The sequence below is a fragment of the Plectropomus leopardus genome, chromosome 5 (assembly GCF_026936395.1).
Source record: "Plectropomus leopardus strain MGB_pleo_1.0 chromosome 5, ASM2693639v1, whole genome shotgun sequence".
NCBI classification, from domain to species: Eukaryota; Metazoa; Chordata; class Actinopteri; order Perciformes; family Serranidae; genus Plectropomus; species Plectropomus leopardus.
The window spans coordinates 35,419,646-35,439,801 of record NC_142180.1 but is presented as its reverse complement, the minus strand read 5'-3'; the positions used below and the strand labels follow the sequence as shown (position 1 = coordinate 35,439,801).

The window sequence follows — 20,156 nt, the reverse complement described above, 5'->3', positions numbered from 1 at the left end:
CTTAACCATTTCAATGTAGAGCGTCAGACTGGATTTAGGAACGCAGCCACAGTGAGAGGGCTGGAACAGACAGCTGAACCACACTGATTCTCGAGACACAGTTGACAACGGTGGGATCCAAGGAGGTGTCAGTCAAAACATAATCTGCCCACACATTCTGGAGAAAAGCTATTATCCTTAAAATTAGCTGTTTTGAACTCTGTTTTCTAACAGTAGGGAAAATACATTTTCACAGATTTCTGTAGATACTTAACGAGACACTCAATTTTGATATAATATGTACATTCTTACTTTTTCAAACCGTTTTTCCAGAGGCTTTAAAGTACTACACAGAGGTGGCTGTGGAGTCGGCTGCGGGGGCTGCTGCTGCCTGTAGGTGTAGGTTATGGCAGCAGATGGCTGGCAGAGGCTGCTGGCTTTCCACCAAAAGTTGCAGGTGGTGCTGAATGGCGACAGCTGCATCTTAAACTGAGGCCGTGCGCTGAAAGCTGTAGGCAGAGACTGTAGGTGGAGGATGGGGTTAAACTATAAGGAGGAGGCTGGAGCTGGGACAGAGACAGGTGGATGGAGGCTGACACTGAGAAAAGTAAGAGTGTATATACAGTAGAAAACATCAGCACTAAGTTAAAGATGTACAGTGCAGGATTTACCTAAAAATACATTATGTTGACTTTTACAGATGAAATTCCACTCAATCATCATTTATGACCCAAAATCAGTGTGTCGGGGTGTATTTATCTTCAGAGACTTTGCCCCCTGCCGGTATTTTCTTATAAGGCCCGAGGCATTACGTTTTTGGGTTTTCTGTCCGCACGTACGCCCAGCAATGAGACGCATCTCTCATCATCACTGTATGTATCACATGCAATGACCTTAAATCAGGAAAATTTGCTTTGAATCTTTAAACATCATTAAACATTTTTCTGTTTTCTCTGCTCTTTATCTGTTTTTGATTTTCTGCTCATTATAATGAAAAAAGAAATTCATAAATAAAAAGTATTTTTTAAAAAAAACAATAAAACAGAAACTGAAATTTTAGTAGAATCTAATGTGGCTGGTTTTCAGAAGCTTTATGGATGGAAGCTCCAGAGGGACGCTGGTCTTGGACCTGGTTTCATGAATCCTGAGCCTGTGATGAGGCTGCTTCAGAAGCATTCAGCTGAAGGTTTCGTCTGCAGCAGCAGGTGGGAGCTGGCTGAAGATGGCTTCAGTTTGCAGTTAGAGTCTGTGGATGATGGCTGAGGCTGGAAGGAGCAGGAATATAGATGAATGAAACCTGCCTGCGGAGGCAAATACTGAGGTGGAAGCAGGACGGTAGCCAATAAGGCTGTAGGCTGCTGGTTGTTGGATGGTGTAGGAATAGCGTAAGGCTAAAGGTTGAATTCAGGCCTTTTTTGAAGATCTTAACTTCATAACTGACCAGCAAGACACCCCGTCTCTTGAGACTAAACGCAGCACCAGGACTGCCACTTGAAAGTCGGATTTTGGAATCAGTCTCGACTTAAGTTGGAGACCTCTTTGTCGACCACTCGGCTACTCTTTGGTACAAGCAGCTGCAGACATGCAGGTGAAGGTGAGCTGAAGAAGTGGTGAAATTTCAGCTCACAGCAACTTAATACAACACAGTCTCTGGCTTTTGTTCGTTATCGAGTGTTGTTGTGATTTGTGGTCCGTCATTAGCACCATTAGCTTGTTAATTATATGACATGAATTCTGCTAAACGTCCCGCTGAGCTGATCTTAAACTTTATAATGGAACTGAATATTCGTATTAAACTGCCGAATCCAATAGCACTGGTATCATTCTGACTTCGGTACAGCCCTACACAGTGCTCCCAGAATGCATTGCAGAACTGCTGACATAGACAATGAATGGGAAGCATTGGTGGTTGCTGTGGCAACAGTCGGCTAACAAACTGCAAACGGCAGGTGTGTGGTCAGTGGCTGCATCTGTCCTGCTGCTGCAAGAAGCTGCAGGTGGAGTTGTGTAATTATGTAATTTTTTACATGTGTGTATTGTGTGCGGGGTGTGTATGGTGCGTGGGGTGTGTATGGTGTGTGGGGTGTGTATGGTGTGTGTATGGTGTGTGGGGTGTGTATGGTGTGTATGGTGTGTGGGGTGTGTATGGTGTGTATGGTCTGTATGGTGTGTATGGGGTGTGTATGATGTGTGTGGTGTGTGTGGTGTGTATGGTGTGTATGGTGCGTGGGGTGTGTATGGTGTGTGGGGTGTGTATGGTGTGTATGGTGTGTGGGGTGTGTATGATGTGTATGGTGTGTAGGGTGTGTGTTGTGTGTAGTGTGTGTGGTGTGTGGGGTGTGTATGGTGTGTATGGTGTGTGGGGTGTGTATGGTGTGTATGGTGTGTATGGTGTGTGGGGTGTGTATGGTGTGTATGGTGTGTATGGTGTGTATGGTGTGTGTGGTGTGTATGGTGTGTATGGTGCGTGGGGTGTGTATGGTGTGTATGGTGCGTGGGGTGTGTGTGGTGTGTATGGTGTGTACGTTGTGTGGGGTGTGTATGGTGTGTATGGTGTGTGGGGTGTGTATGGTGTGTATGGTGTGTGTGGGGTGTGTATGGTGTGTGGGGTGTGTATGGTGTGTAGGGTGTGGGTGTGTATGTGTGGGTGTGTATGTGTATTGTGTGGGGTGTGTATGGTGTGTGGGGTGTGTATGGTGTGTATGGTGCGTGGGGTGTGTATGGTGTGTGTGGTGTGTAGGGTGTGTGGGGTGTGTGGGGTGTGTGGGGTGTGGTGGGTGTGTGGGGTGTGTGGGGTGTGTATGGTGTGTACGTTGTGTGGGGTGTGTATGGTGTGTATGGTGTGTGTGGTGTGTATGGTGTGTATGGTGTGTGTGGGGTGTGTATGGTGTGTGTATGGTGTGTATGGTGTGTATGGTGTGTGGGGTGTGTATGATGTGTATGGTGTGTGTGGTGTGTGGGGTGTGTATTGTGTGTGGGGTGCGTATGGTGTGTGTGTGTGTATGAATTATTATTATGGTGTGTAGGGTGTGTGTGGTGCGTGGGGTGTGTATTGTGTGTGGGGTGCGTATGGTGTGTATTGTGTATGGTGTGTATGGGGTGTGGGGTGTGTATGGTGTGTATGGTGTGTGTGGTGTGTATGGTGTGTGGGGTGTGTGTATGGTGTGTATGGTGTGTGGTGTGTGTTGTGTGTGTGGTGTGTGTGGTGTGTGTAGGGTGTGTATGGTGTGTATGGTGTGTGGGGTGTGTATGGTGTGTGTGGTGTGTATGGTGTGTGGGGTGTGTATGGTGTGTATGGTGTGTGTATGGTGTGTGTGGTGTGTATGGTGTGTGTATGGTTATGGTGTTATTGTATGGTGTGTGGGTGTGTATGGTGGTGTGTTATTATGGTTATTGTGTGGTGTGTATGGTGTGTATTATGGTGTGTATGGTATGTGTATGGTGTGTATTGTGTATAGTGTATTATGGTGTATGTGGGTTATTATTATGGTGTGTGGGGGTGTGTATGGTGTGTGGTGTGTATGGTGTGTATGGAATTATTAGTGTATGTATTGGTGTGTATTGTGTGTGTATGGTCGTGGTTATTATTATGGTGTGTGGTGTGTATGGTGTGTGGTGCGTGGTGTGGTGTGTGTGGTGTGTGTATTGTGTATGGTGTATGGTGTGTAGTTGTGTGTATGGTGTGTATGTGTGTGTATGGTGTTATTAATGGGGTGTGTATGGTGTGTGGTGTGTATGGTGTGTGTGTATGGTGTGTATGGTGTGGGGTGTGTGGGGTGTGTATGGTGTGTGTGGTTATTATGGTGTGTGTATGGTGTGTATGGTGTGTATGGTGTGTGTGGTTGTGTAAGTGTGTGGTGTGTGTATTTAATGGTTATTATGGTGTGTGTGTATTGTGGTTGTGTGGTTATGTGTATGGTTATTGTATGTTATGTGTGTATGGTGTGTATGGTTGTTATTATTGAGTTATGTGTATGGTGTATTATGTATGAATTATTAGTATGGTGTGTATGGTGTGTATGGTGTGTATGGTGTGTATGGTGTGTATGGTGTGTGGGGTGTATTATTGTGGGGTGTGTAGTTATTATTGTATGTATTGTGGTGTGTGGTGTGTATGGTGTGTATGGTGTGTATGGTGCGTGGGGTGTGTATGGTGTGTATGGTGTGTATGGTGTGTATGGTGTGTGTGGTGTGTATGGTGTGTGGGGTGTGTATGGTGTGTGGGGTGTGTATGGTGTGTATGGTGCGTGGGGCGGTGGGGACATCGGCTTCCTCTGATAGCAGGATCCAAACCAGTGTTTTTAATTCGGTGCCGGGGCAGCCCTTCTGGTTGCAGTATGATCACCTTTAATGAGATGGGATGAAGTTTAAATTTCAGAGTAATAACTCAGTCACTCCTCAAATAATATAAATTCTTGGAAAAGAGGAGCATCGTTTTGTTGATATCCGGCCCAGTCGGAGGAGGAATTATTTGATGCGCTTTGATGTCGGGTCTCTGTTATGTAAAAACTATTTGGAACATTCCTTGTTCATTCATGGCTAATGAGGGCATCCATTTGTATCGTCTCGTTTAATTAGTTTTCACATTTCCCCTGCAACCACAAACATCCCGGGCTAGCCTCATTTTCTCTCTCCGTCTTACGCAATGACATGCACAAGTTTGATTGAGTGTGACCATTGTGCAGTGTTTGTGCTGCCAGACTGAGGTGTCAGTAGTGACGTAATATTAATTCTACATTTTTTATTATATATAGTTATACTTTTATGTGTTTATTTGTCTTTTATACATGATTGTTAAATTACTATTATTATTATTAATTACTCACGCGGTGGGGTAGACGGTGGTTGTGGAGGGTAGGCTTGAGTGGGTAAAGGAAAGTGGGCATAGTTGTATATTGAGAAAAAAAAATTATATTAAACAGCAGAATCAAGACACTCTTGATTATATTTTAGAATTATTTTGAATGCTGTGTAATTATATTTGCAATTTGTTGCAATAAATCCATTAAATCAGCAAAATTTGAAGTTTGCACAACTGTCACCTCCCAAATAAAAATTTTGCTTGAGATAAAATTTTGGGCGCCACTCAGTCTGAGTAGGTTGTGATATGTTTAATACATCTGTGTCTGAAAAGAAGCTCCAGCAGGGAGAAAAAAAGTCGAAAATACAATGTGCAACAACTGATTACAATCTACACCACACAAGCATCCTGGGACACGCTGATGAATCAGTGAGGGGAAGAGTCAGTTTACATTCTTTCATTCATAGTGTCACAAACAGCTAAGCATGTTTTGATTTGTGTGTCTTTTTAAGAAAAATGCCTGAGGAAGTGACGCCCTTCCTTAGTTCTAGTTTCTAAGACCTCCTTATCTTTCCTTGATACTGGAGAAATGTCATGAGTAAATAATAAAACTGAAATAATTTTCATGCTTTGTTGTATTTTAGAATGGACTTCATTTTTACTCTTGGTCGTCTTTTAAGTGTGGATCTTGCAGAGATTACACAGCAGTGAAGGATTTCTTTTTTCTGTATGTCTCATTGTCTGATCGGTGGTTCTTAACCTAGAATGAATAATTTTTTTTCTATCATTGCATTGTTAAATCACAAAATAATAGGTAACTTTACAAAAAGGACAATTTTGCAGAATACCACATGCAAAGCTGTCATCCAAAAGCCATGTTTAATGTTAAAGTGAATATTTGGGCAAAAATTCACCCTAACTCTAAGTAATTTGTGTCAGGTCTTTTTTTTCAGCCCCCCCAGTTTTGGTTACAGTGAAGTCAGTCTTGAATTTCATTTTGAGTGGTATTTAAAAAGTCCTAAATTCCACTTGCACAGTTTATGAAAAAGAGCCCTCAGAAATTCCCTTAAGATCATGATCAGTGACCTGTGGTCTTAAATATTCACATTTCAAGGTTGTGGATTTAATGAATGTTAGTGGGTTGTTTTGTGCAGCGGAGAACGGAGGCTTCAGAGTTACTTCAGATTTGACCCTTAAATTTGCACGTTGAGATTTTCTGCCAACACCAAGAATTATTTCAGCATTTGTTTGTTCTTTGCCTCGTGTTCAAATGTCACAGCTTTGGTACCAAGAGGAGCTATTTCACTGCGATAAGATAATGTGTTTGGTGGTAGATGGTGTGAAAGTGTGTGCAATCTTGTGTCTTAAGAGGAAGCCTTTTCACGCCTCATTATCAGGCAGCTGTTGTCACTTGACAGTGGGGTGGGTGTAGATAACAACAATGCTATCAAGATTTTTGTCACTCAGAAATGGAAGCGTTTATCTGCCCATTCCAAGAACACCCACCTCCTCCCACTTCCCACCAAAGTATGCAGGAAATCCGCACACTGTACCCAGCCCTATACCAACATAGCACTGGCTAATCCTCTTATGTAACGTCTCTTCCTTCACCTTCCCTCATTTAAACTTCACATTTATAACATTTAACAAAGTGGTGGGCTTCTAGTCATGTACAGCAGCTTGAGATTGCATGTTTGTCATACCACTGTGTTATCTGGGATCTCCAGAGCCAATTTAAATACCTTCTCAGTCAGACTACAACATTACAGACTCTTAATGGCTTCCCTTCCTTTCATGCTTGAGTCAACTCTGCTGCTCCTGTGTGTTTAAGTCTTTAATTACGCGAGCCATAAAATTGCCAGTGTTGTTGGAGATCACAGGGAAAATTGTCGTCACCTGTGGCGATCACTCTACGGGGCGACTGCGCCGTAAATCAACATGCTCTCGCAACCGCTCATTCAGCAAATCTGAAAGACAGTTTTAATTGGGTGGATTTCCAGCACATATTTGCAGTATCATGTAGATAAAATGCCTCAGTCAGACACCGCGAGTTTGACTTATTTAGAAGAAGCTTTAAAACACGCAAAGTGAGTCCAAGAATGTGAAGCATCCACTCGTTACGCACACAGGACTTGAGTTGTGATGTGTGATTGTTGGAGGTGTTTTAAGCTGTAAACTGTGAGCCATTTGTTTATGTGATTTATCTTATGCTGGTATGTACATTGCAGTCAGCGTAATACACAAAGAGTTTTGAGGGATTATCTGAATATTTATATAACCTTTTTTTATCAGCTGTGAAAGAAGAGCTCAGAATGATTGTCCTGAAAAAATGTAACAGAACTAGAAAGCCCCTTTTACACTGCCAATTCAATGTCACGCCATTATTTCACCTCACCACTAAAGGGCTGTTTACACGGCAATGGTTCTTGCATGAAACGTTAAACTTTTGTTGAGGTTTGGTCTTCCATGTCATATCATATCACATCACCAACTGGCGGACCTATTCTTCTACTAAAATTCAAAGAGGTCCAGTTACTAAAATTTCCTCCCAGCAAAGGTCCGAACCTCATACCTAAAATCAATATCACGCTTAATTGATAGGATGAAGTTTTGGTCCGGAATGCGGTGATGTTGGTGATGCCTGGCTTACAGGTACATGTGATGAATCAGTGGTATGGGCGCTATTAATAGCCACCTCTGTGCTTATTGGTTGCACGCAATGACAGGAACTGCTCTAGTCAGAGCAGGCTGTTGGACGTGTCCGCACGCTGGAGCAGGCTGTCGCACATATCCGTGCTTGAGCGAGCTGACGCACATGTCCGCGTGCTGGAGCGGGCCGTTGGACATATCTGCGCGGGAGCGGGCAGTCGGATATGTAATATCATCACAAAGTAGTCTGTAGAAGTCTAAAGAAGTCTCTTTCCATCTCTGCAAATTTGGCTGTTTAAAGGCTGTGGCTGTCAAACACTCCGCTGTTCTAGAGTCAAAGTCGTTCACTGCATTTGGTTCGCTGCGGCGCTATTCTTATTATCATTTGCTGTTGTTGTTGTCTGTCAAAACATGGCTGGAATGCGTTCTATCGACATTCTATCGACTACATTTCATATTTCAATCGAGGAAAAGTTATTTCGCGATTGATATCGTTTTATTGCCCAGCCCTACCTTTACTCTAATTAACTAACCATATATGCATACACCCATATGCCAAAAACCAAATATCTACAATTTTATATGATCATTTACTGAATGTTTTGTTTGTTAATTCTGAAAAAAAAGAGGAAGATAAACTAGGGAAATATAAATATTAAGTGGCTAAATAAATAAACAGTCACCCCTGTAAACACCTAAACGTCAGACCTCCTCTTCATCCCTGTACCTCGTGAAAAATATGTTTTTATATATTATTACTTTTTATAAGTAAGCTAAATTAAATGCACTTTCAGCTGGTCTCTGGTTCAGACCCTCTCTTGATGAACGGGACTCCTGGACTTGACATGATGGTTGGTTTGTCTTTATCTCCTCTCCTCGTCCTGTGGATGTCATCAGGCACATAAAGGCCACCTGACAATGCACTATCAGTGCTCTGCAGGTCTCCTCCCACACTTTTAACGCGCTCAGCCCGAGCTGCACATGTTGCATTACTGAGGCTGAATTTGTATGCAAATGGCAGTACTTCCTGTCCTCTATCTGCTGGGGCCAGGGTGGGATTTCCTCATTCCTGACGTCTGACCCCTCCGCTCCCCTGTCTCCTCTCTCCCTCTGACTCCAGTCTACCATCTGGAGACAGAGGTTATCACAGCCAGGCTGTGGCCTCCTCGTGTTTGTTCAGTTAGACCTGTATTTACTGAAGCTCTCTGCTGACATGGTGCTATCTAACAAATATGAACAGGGTCCCTTTTTATTTAGAAATTTAAACATGGATTCCCCTAATAACAGGAGTGGATTCAGTCACAATATTACTCATAATTTTATGGAAAATCATTTTTTCTTTGAATCAAACCACCAGAATTTCTCCCAAATAATGACATATATACCACAGTTGAGTTTTAAATGACAAACAGTTACTTTTTAACTAATTTTGAGTCAATTTTAGATTTTATTTCTATATGTTAGTTATGTTAAGATAAAATCACAGCATTCAAAAGGGCACGGGCACATGGGATAAAAAGTTATTCATTGATAAACAATGATAAAAAGGGAATTGAAAATAAAAAACATGGTGATAAAAAGATAAAAAGAATAACTAAAAAATGCTAATAATTGAATAAGTATATATATATAAAAAATGATATTAATTAAATAAGTATAAATGAGGGGTTCTTTCTGTGTGTTTCCTCTTATTTTGGGTAAAGCATAGGCATGACTGTGACTGTTACACATAGATAAATTTATATGTATATTTTTCTCGATATATTTCTTTATATTAGTTCTGGTTACACATATAGATATACATTTCAGTATTAAGGCAGTGGTTCCCACCCCCCAAAGAGGTCCCAAAATAAATCACAATATGACTAAAGCAGCTGTAATCATATTAATATTAATAATTGAATACATGACTACTTGCATGTGAAAGGGGTTGATTGTAGTGATATACACCTCAACTCTTCGGATATTTATAGCATTTTTAGCTCTTTTTTGTTTATTTACAGGCTGCAGCTTTACTGTTTTGTTTTTCAGCTGTTGTGCTGTTTTCAGCAAAGAAGGATAAGAAAACTATTGTTGCGCCTCCTGCTCATCATCAGACGGCAGCATACTCACCCCCCTTCCCCGGAGACTGTTTTTCATCGCAGTCTTCTGGTGTCCACCTGGGGTCACAGTTCTCTTGTTTTTCTCCCAATTTATGAAAAAATTTTACTCATTTTTCTCCTTTTTCATTATCACAACCATATTCTAGCACCGATAAGCCCTAAAAATCTACCCTGCTGTTTCCACCCAGTGAGCAGTTCAGCTGCATTAGATGTCACTTCCTGACATGCACGTGACGCAGAAGAGACCTCAGAAAGAGAAATATTCTAGCAAATTTGAGATGTCCTGGAAAGAAGAATTCATTTTACAAAGGACAGGTTTTAATGGAAAATGACATGCATTTTGGTAAAAACTGCAGTGTTGGTTTGTCCATCAGGCACAGGATTCGCAAAAAGCATGAAGTGCATTACAATAGTTATAAGAATAGTGCTGCTTTTTGGTTGTGTTGATCGGCAGATTTACCACATCAGCTTCAAAGGTGATAATATGTGGTAATAATGTTATTTCACAGCTTGTTTCTGCTGACATCATGTTGCCACAAAGTAAGTTACTGCACGTTAAAACACTTTTGTTACACTTTTTTACCGACTGTTAGCAAACAGTCTAAAATATAGAAATGATTCTGTGGTTTTGCTGCTCACCACTTATGGTTCAAACTTACTTTACAACCCGTTATTAGGGATCACAGGTAGATCTTGCCTAATTTGAAGCAGCCAAAAGGTTAGAAAACCAAACTTTCTTCAAACTCTCTTTGCAGCATATTTCAGATTTGATTGATGAAGTCCTGTTAAAGATAAACTGACAGATCTTCTATTGGATTCATTTATTTATTTATTCTTTTAATGGTAGATTAATTTAATGCTGTTAAATTGGGACAAAAGAACAGTAAAAATATGCACTGGTGTGTTACCAGTGAAAGTAAATAATGTGTCGGCGTCCAACAGTCTGTTGCACTCAATCATGAATAAAGTTTAGAATATACGCTTTGTGTTCACTTGCGTGTCCGTCCGGAAGCACTTTCTCCAAACACCACGGTGAAAATGGCAGAAATCGGCCCCAGAAATCCAAAGAAACATCCGTAATTTTAGAAAGGAATGTCACATTCCTTTGCAGCTGACTGAGCCCAGTCTTCCAGAGTGCCTCCTATCAGGAAGTGCTGCACAATGGGAGCAAATTGCCAGAAACACAAAGTCAGACATTTGGGACAGAGGTGGGGGCAGACAGAGGAAACTGTGTCAGGCGCTGCTTTCAGACAAAAACCTCCGCTACCACACTCAGATTCAACAATAAATATAGCTGAGGACAAACTAAATACTCAAATATTCTGGAGATGGACCCCAGTTTAAAACGGCCGCATCAGCTCTGCAGCCGTCAGTTGACATGTTTTATTATTTCCCTCAGATTAAATGTATTTTCCAAATGTAAACAAACAGGTCACTGCACAAAAATTGATTAACTTGTCTTTAATTGATATATTAACACTACCTAACACTATATAACCTATGGAATTATATTTATGTCAATATTCAGGACGTGATGGAACAATTTGAGATTTTTTTGTAAGCGTAATTTTATTTTTTAAAGAATATATTGAGATGCCATTTGAGAAAACAATAGTCTATTATGTGCTGGGAAAATAGTAAAATTAAGTAAAGGGACTTATTAAAGTGTGTGCTCATAAACGTATTAGCCACCAACATGTAAATACACGTATCGTCCAGAATAGATTTCTGTTTGCTCCTGTTCAAATATTACAGTTACTGAAAGAAATGAAGTTAAAAATCACCCATTGCTGCATAGAATTTAGGCATAAATAAATCATAATTCATGTTTTCTAGCACAATAAAAGATTTCTTTATATCAGTAACATTCATGAAATCCAAATCCTTCAAGTGCTGCCCCAATTTTTTCCCTAATATTTTCAAGAATATCTAGTTCTCCACCCAGTTTGCAGGAAATTTCTTGGGAAGTTGCTCATTATGTTTTTTCTCCCACATTTTTGAAAGAAATTTCCTCTCCAGTTTTCTCAGGTTTCAGAGGTCTGAATGCATGTTAAAGGCGTGAACACAGCACAGGCAAACTGGTGTCAGTCGAGATGTTAAAGAGTTAACTACTTTTCTGTAAAATGTCACATACATTTTAATTTCAACTTTGTTTAAATAGCACAAATTAAAGTTGAAACACTGCAGACAAAATAATAATGATAAAAAACACAAAAAAATAAAATGCAATAAATAAAACTTTGTGAGACTGAAAATGACAACAAATAATTCATTAACATTATTAAACATTTGTTTTATTTTGTCGGTATCCTCCCATCTATTTCTGCTTTAAATGGAAAGCCCAGTGTTTAACCCTTTCTTGCCAGTTTCAGGGCAGTGAGATAAAGAGGTCCACCACCTGCTCTCTCTGAGCGACACGGGGCCGTTTCTAGGCTTCCAGCAACAGAGGCATCCATCTCAGCCAGTGGCTGATGAGCAGATTGGGGGATCTGCACTCAGAACGGCCCAAGGAGACATCTTTATCTGGCCTGGAAGCGATGGCTTTACTCGGCCATCTGCTTCCACGGGGACAACACCAGGCCTGCGTGCACGGGGAGGGGGGCCGGCGAGCCTCTGTGTGTAACCTGAGATTCATTGTTCAGACTTGTTGTGACTGTCTTTTTAGATCCACAAATGATGGCGCGGATTAAAATGGCAGTTTTTTTGAGATGAGCAGCAACTGCTGGTCTGTTAAACAGTCTGAACATTTGTTCACAGCTGCAGCTGATGTGACAGTAAATGGTTCTTCCACCTGCTCTCGACATAATGGCTTCAACAATGTGGACAGAGAGGAGGGAAGATTACTCTTGAATAGGTCCTCACAGTTAGAAAACAGGTGGTGGATTTAGTCTGTGCAGAATGTAACTATATATTTGTAGACTCTCTCTTTTTATATATTTGAATTGTTGACGGTACGCTTGGTCTGCTTTTTGTTTAGCACGCATTGCATTCTTGTGGCAGAAGCCCATATGGGCTGACAGGTGCATCTGCCTCTGAGCTGGAGGGCAGGAGATAGTCTGCGCTCTGCTTTGTTTCCACAAAACATCTGCCCCCTCAGCCTGGAGCCACGAGATACTCTACCAAATACCATCCTGTGGTTAAAACTGGAAACAGACAACTTCTCAACTGGTGGTTTTATTCTTGCCGTTGCTGTCGCAAAGACGAAAAAATTGCTTTCCATTTCCCTCAGAGCATAGCAGCTACCACCAGCCTCTATGTGAATTTATGCAATGTAAAATATCATAACCTGATGCTAATAACGTCAGCATGTCATGTATGCGGGGAAAACCTGTCAAGCTTAAGACATTTGTTTTTGAAGCCCTGATGAAGACCTGTAGTGGTCGAAACGTGTTACCTTTTTTAATGATTCAGCCACTATAATTAAAGCTTTTCAATGAAATGTTTTGTTGCTGAACTTTGCGAGTTACAATGGAGCCAAATATTGTGACATTACCTCCGTTCAGTGTTTCTGTTGACTCTGGCTTCATATGCGTAAAGGAAAACCGCTACGAGTCTTATCTAGGCAATATCAAAGGCTTGTTCTGTGTTTAATGCATAGATATATTTAGGCACAAAAACTATTTGGTTATGTTTAGGAAAATACTCGGTTTTGGGAGTGTAATCATCGCTGGAAAGGTAAACAATGATGAAGTGTCACCATGTTTGGTGGCTAAAAAGCAGCTAGAAACTTTGCAATGAGTCTCTAAATCACAACCAGTTTTTTTGTTTCTTTGTCTCATCCCCTCCACCTGCCAATAACAAAGTCAGCTCATAGACTAAATAACTTTAGAAATGTTTATGTATGAATGTGGAAATGTTGCATATCTGTACAAAGACATACACTTTCTTCTGGTTTTTCAACTCCACATTTTCCACTTAAACAAAAATAAACCCTTATTTTGAAGGTTATGTTTCATCAGGAGTGACAAGGTTTACCAAAGTAAATCTAAAATAATAGCTCCCAGGCCGTCTGTGTTTGTTAAAATCCTCCATTGATTTTAACTGTGTTTATGCCACTTCCTGTAGCCCAAACCTGCTTTCAGATCAGTTATTTTTCAGTAAACATTCGGCAGCATTTAAACAGATAACTCAAGCATGCAGAGGAATTCTCGTGTTATCTGTTGACACAAGCCATGGTGTTGTGAACCAAACACAAGTCGCTTGTTTTCCTGAAATGGCTAAATTGAGCTTGACACCTTCCAAAGGTTTCTGCAACAGTGACAGAGAGGAATGTTTGGGCATCAGCTGTCTTTACACAGCACAAACTTAAGTGTCTTTAGTGTCATTAAAGCAGTGATAAGTCACATAATGTGGTTATTTTAAGGTTTAGAAGACTTTTAATTGAATTTTTTAATTTTAAGTTTAATGCAGCAGATGAGAGAATATATACATATATATACAATATATACATACATACATATATATATATATATATATATATATATATATAAGTATAAAAATAAGTAAATAAAAGTTGTTATAAATATGGAAATAAAGAAATACAAAATAAACAAATAAATTCAGAAGCTTGGCATTTGACCTCGTAAATAAAAATATTTAAATACAGGAAAAAAAACATAGTTGTACATAGTTTTCAGATTTATCTCGACATTTTTTCTTGTATTTATCGCAGCAGTTATTTATTTCTGTTTGTAGTTTAGATTTTTTTATTTAATTTTTTCATATTTATTTATTCTTGTTCTTATTTATACATTTAGTTTTATTCCTGTATTTATTTATAGATTTATGATTATTTTTTTTATTCCTGTATTTTATAAACATTTATCTTTCTCTTGTATTTATTTATAGATTTTGTATTTATTCCTGTATTTTTTATTTATAAATCAATTGATAATGAAGTCATCTTTCGGCCCCCAAATACCTGTCTGTCAAGACGATTTTGCGACAGAAAAATATTGAGGAGCCATTTAACAGGCAGCTTTAATCATCCTTGGTTGTTTTCTACACCTGGAATCGTTAAAATTTGGAGATTACATTCGACATCTTTCTTTTCATTTTTTACACATTTGTCTGTCTATAAATACATATTTACACAAAGGTGAGACAGCATGAGGTTAAGTCAGAATATAACCAGTATCACTCAGTGAATTTTTTTCGTTTCAGCGTCTTCTCGACAGAAACCGTTAAAATGATGTAGAAGACCAAAAGCCGTTTGGAGATGTGACATGTGCTTACATGTATGTCCAGGTGGTCGTTAGGAGAGCATCTTAAACTGATTTGTTTAGGCAAATGAGACGGCAGGATGTTGATGTAGCTGCAGAGATGACTATCACCACGGCAGTTGCCCTTTGACCTCTGGCTAAGGTAAATGGCCAGCAGCCTCTGAGCGACGGCGTACATGTCAGCACTGGACTCATTAGATAAACCAGTTTACTTTGCTTTAACTGTTGTACACCAGTTATGGATACCAGTTCATAAGAGGATTTATAGTCCTTAAATCTGCTTACAACTACTTCATGGTGTGTTATAAACCATTAATTAACTGTTTCTTTACTGTTAAGATAGTAAATTAAGATAAATTGTTACCAAAAAACAAAAAATCCTGTATAATTCAGTAGTGTAATTATGGTACTAGAGAACTTCTTGAATATCTTGCATCAGAAACAGAATTATGATGAAGTATACAGGCTCACAGAGCTCTGTGGCAGGCAGCATCACTTTATTCTCATGATCTCAAATGTGCTTATAATGTGAAACGTTTTCTCTCGTCTCTTGTCCCAAATACCACGTGCTTTTCTCATTTTTGATATATATAATGAGGTCTGAATGCATGTTAAAGGTGTGATATATGAAAAAAGGTAGTGGAATTACAGTACACAGACGCAGATGTTGTCATGGACAAATTGCAACTTATGGTTAGTTTTAGGCATAAAAACCACTTAGTTATGACCTTTAAAATACCTGCTTTTCAAGGCACTTTCCCAGCAGAAAGCGCAGCAATATCGTAGTATAAAACAGCTATATGCATGGCATTATTCCTAGAGAAAAAAACAGCAATGGGTCACTAAAAACATCCTGTTTTGTTGTTTGTTGGTCTCAAACAGTGGTCTGCAGCTTGGCAGGCGTCTCATCTCGGTGTCCCATCGTCCCCTCCACCTCCTGATCACAAGGTAAGCTTGTTTACTATGTCACTTTAGAAACATGGAAATAAAACGTACAATGTGACATATTTGTGTTATGCAGAAACATATAATGCCAACATGTTCTTCTCTGGGCTGTTTTTTTTTCTTTGCTGCACCAGTATCAGCCATAAACACAAAATATGGTGTCAAACACACAATTCAGAAAAAAAATCTCCTTCTGTTTCCTTTTATTTGGTTATGGCAGTACTGTGACAAAACTTTGCATGTAGACATAGGCTCCTCTGGTCATTGTGTCGTAAATCATTTGTTCTGATTTGAATTTAATGCAGGGACAAGTATTAAAAATAACTAGAAACAGACGATCTCCTTCTTGATGGACTTGTTTACTTATGAAGGTCACATAAAAGCATCAGTATTAAACTGAGGCTCTTTAACAAACAGTGAAAAACTCCCTGTAAGCTGCTTTAAATTCGTGATTAGGGCCCGAATATGCAAGGACCCTCTTGGAATGCCAGGAAATATTATTTTTCTCCCCAATTAATCACATTTTTGGAGGCCTAGATATGCCCAAAAACTCCCGAAAAGTGATATGCTCATCCGGCCTGGCTAAACATGTTGTATTTTGGTGGTTTTGGAAATGGCCGTAGCAAAATGGCTCCACATCGCCCCCTAACATGTAGCCAATGCCCAGTTTAACCTACATTTACAAAAATCGGTACACTTATGTATCATGCCCAGACCCACAAAAAAGCTGCTTTTCTCTTCCAAACCCAACAGGTAGTCGGCCATTTTGAATTTTCTGTTGATTTTTGGCAATTTTGCACTTCGTAGTTTTGCGAACTTGTCCTACAGGATTAATCCGATTGAGTTCAATTTGGCGTTTTCAATCTCAACCCCTTGCTGATGAAAAGGTCTGCACAAAACTTTTACCGTTTTCCCGTGGCGCGGCGTAACATTTTGTTGTTTCGCCATAAAACAGGACATAGTTGTAACTTTGGTGTACATTGTCCGATCTGCCTGAAACTTCATATGTTTGATAAGGGTCCCGCCCTGAACACATCAGTATGACAATATTTGTAGTCATAATAGCGCCACCTACTGGCAACAGCAAGTAAGCCTCGAGGGACAATTATCATTGGATTTACATGGTATTTACATGGTTTGGTTACAGATGATGTACACCAAGAGGACGTGGAATTTGTGTCCACTTCACTGCCACCTAATTGCCACTGGAAGTACTGCACCATGTGAAATAGGTCACTCTAGGGTCCAACCTCTCTGCGTGCATTATCCGACTTTCACAGTCATGAACGACCGCTTTAGTGTGTGTCCCAAAAGTACCCCGACATACGTGGGGGTGCAAGGGCCCTTTCATCGCTGCTTGCAGCTTTAATTTAAAATAAATTTGTAGGTTGATTTTCCTGAGCTGCTGAAAATACTGTTTTACATGAATGCTAAAATGTCACCATATTGTTATATTTTACTATGAGAAACAATAATGTATACCTGAAACAGACCTGTATTGAATGCGTTGAATCAAATCCAGTTCAGTTTAGTTGGACTGAGCTGAAGTGGAACAGAGTCGAACCAGTGAAGCGAGGAGCCCACAAGGCAGTCATGAAAATATGTGTCCTTGTCTTATCTGTAAACAGCATCACCCACAGGCGGAGTCCTGTTTAGAGTTCCTCGCTGGTTCACTGCCACTTGTTTACTTTTATGGCCGAGTGAGGAATTTCTTGTGTCACCAGGTGCGAGGGACCGTTTCTTGGTCGACCTACAACAAGTGAGACTTGTGTAAGTGTTGTTCACCTCCAGTTATTACACAGCCCTCAAACATGGCTGCTGATTGAGAATTTGTAGTCTGAAAAGAAGCAAACACAACATGTCTCTTAAGTTTCCAGCTGACTTTTACTCGCACAGGCGATCTGTGCATTTTGTTTTTAGATTTTATGACCAATAGAAAATTGCTTACTGCTGACATTTTAAAAACTTAAAAACTTTTAAAAAACAAATTAAGTTGCCTCTGTATATTCAACTCAGTTTATTTCCATAAGTTAATCATAGCTCTCCACAAAGGTTGTGCTTATCTTTTGGACAGCAGTATTACTCATTATTGTAACCTCCCCATTAACCCTTTAACAGCTGCATCAACAATGTCGCCTTTTACTAGCATGCAAACCTCCAAAACCTGAGAAAATTGGTTATATTTCTTTCAAAAACACGGGAAAAAATACAATAAGTGTCTTGGAAAGAAATTTCTCACAGACTCCAAAAAAAAAAAAAAAAAGAAAGGTGACAAGGAACTTGAAAATTGGCTGAGGGGGATTATCAAATATTATATTTAAAAGAACTGGGAGAAAATGTCAAAAAAACTAATTATTAATTACTAATTAATTAAACTATATTTATAATTGTCTTTATTAGGTATTTAAAATTTGATTTTTGATTTGATTTATTTATTTTGAACATGTTTAAAAAGGAAATAAAGAAATATTGCACAAGAACAGACTGACAAAAAGCAAATTAATTGAATTTTAAAAAATTACAGAAAAAGAAAATATGTAGTTTTTGAATCATTTTTTGTGGTTACTGTCTTTATTTTTGTTCGATACTTTTCTTTCTTTGTATTTAATTATTTATTTTGAATCATTTTTGTGGTTACTGTCTTTGTTTTTGTTCGATACTTTTCTTTCTTTGTATTTAATTATTTATTTTGAATCATTTTTTGTGGTTACTGTCTTTGTTTTTGTTCGATACTTTTCTTTCTTTGTATTTAATTATTTATTCTTAAGCAATTTCTTGCCAATTTGTGTCCATTTTTTGTTTTCGACGCCCTGTTTCCATGTTTTTGAAAGGAATCAGGCCAATTTGTTGAGGTTTGAGAGGATTAAAGAAAAGAAAAACGTTAGTGATAGCTGATTACCCTCCATCTCATCCCCGGTAAAGCAGCAGACTGGAGGCTCGTTTAGACCCCATGGACATGTTAATGTGAGGAATGCGGCCATTTCCTCCTTTGCAGGAAAACAAAAGGAGCTGCTGAAGCGCCTAGCTTGTCCCACCTCACATAACAAGTCAGCCGCTCCCAGATCTCAGTCTGCATTGTGTCGACCCAGTCGGCCCAAGACGCACCAGTAACAGGTCCCAAATCACTATCAGCTTTATTGGCAGCATATGTTTTTTTTCTGTTTTACACAGACGTCTTTACCAGAGCTGAGGTGATATTTCAGGCTCGAAGTACTCTGGTGGTACAGAAATTTATGGTCCAAAGTCACTGTGGCCTTCAGTAACGCACCTGGTGAAAGGACACCATTGAACGTGATTAATCAGCATTCTTTTTTCTTAATATTCCTAATATTTATGTGTTTTTCAAGGCAATTAGTTTCCTAGATGTTTAGATTTTTTTAAGTTAAATCAACTTTTCAGATTTTACAATGCAATTCCTCAGTGGAAACAGCAAACAGCACACGTACACATAATTGCAAACAAATTACATCATAAACCGACTCATCCCCCCCTGAACCCACGTCCGTGGTTCAGGTTACCTCCTCCAAAGATGAACCATCAAAACTCCCCACAGCTCCTCTTTCCTTCTCTGCTTTTCATTTCTGGTGTGAAATGTATTTTTAGCACTGCAGGAAATGATTCTGATATTGACGTAACAGGCCGAGTGTGGGTGTGATGAGCACACCTGAATACTGTTATGCAGGTTCTAGCTAAATGAGATACAGATTATAATTCCGGGCAATGAAACGACACAGTCACACATCCGGGCGTTTGACGACACACCTGCTGCAGATGGCACTGGGTGGAGTGTCAACATGTAGCAGCAAGTTTAAGGTGATTCATATTTTCTCTGCTGTGTTTCCCATCAACAAAACATGACACTTAGTTGACATATTTCTGCAGTATCGAAAATTATGCAAGAATGACACCCTGTACATCAGTTTTTACCTTTTCTAGTCAACCTGCCGACTCCTACCAGATACGTCAGTAAATACACAACTTGTAGGCCCGTGAAGATTTAACTTGCAAAAAAGTGGCTAAATAAGACAGAGGTTGTCGCAAAAACACGACCTTACGGCTGCGTTGTGGTGGTGACGTGATGTGTAGTTTACATTAGCTGTTTAGTTTGTGTTTATGCTTCAGAAATAACAAAAACGGTAAAGATTATCTTGTGCACAAACGTGTGTCATTAACGTTTGTTTGCCACAGAGCTTGTTTTCAGCAGCAATAATCCAAAATACAATGGAAAAATCCCATCGGTGATGTGAATTTCTGGGTTGGCCTACAAAAAACATCACTCAAAAACTCCAACAGCCAATTTGTAATTTGTCATTTTTATTATTTTCCACCTGATGCTGTCATTTTTACCACATTTAGCATTTTTTTAAAGGTACATTCTATTTCCACAATGTGCACTGTCACAATCAGTGTTTTTGGCATATCTCAGGCTGTGATCATCAAAAAAATCTATTCTGTATG

General features: G+C 39.5%; 1 protein-coding gene across 3 annotated transcripts in view; it reads left to right on the top strand.

The window, feature by feature from the left end:
• Positions 1 to 20,156, top strand: part of cep63 (centrosomal protein 63) — a 38,981-nt gene that overhangs the window by 15,205 nt on the left and 3,620 nt on the right. For 2 of the 3 annotated variants that reach the window (XM_088078089.1, XM_088078088.1), the window contains one exon: positions 15,636 to 15,701. In XM_088078089.1, the coding sequence (XP_087934215.1) occupies positions 15,636 to 15,694 (59 nt within the window). In that variant the 3' untranslated portion in view covers positions 15,695 to 15,701. Of the gene's footprint in view, positions 1 to 15,635; positions 15,702 to 16,845; positions 16,864 to 20,156 lie in introns of those variants that run through there. The other variant, XM_088078087.1, reaches the window with a different exon arrangement.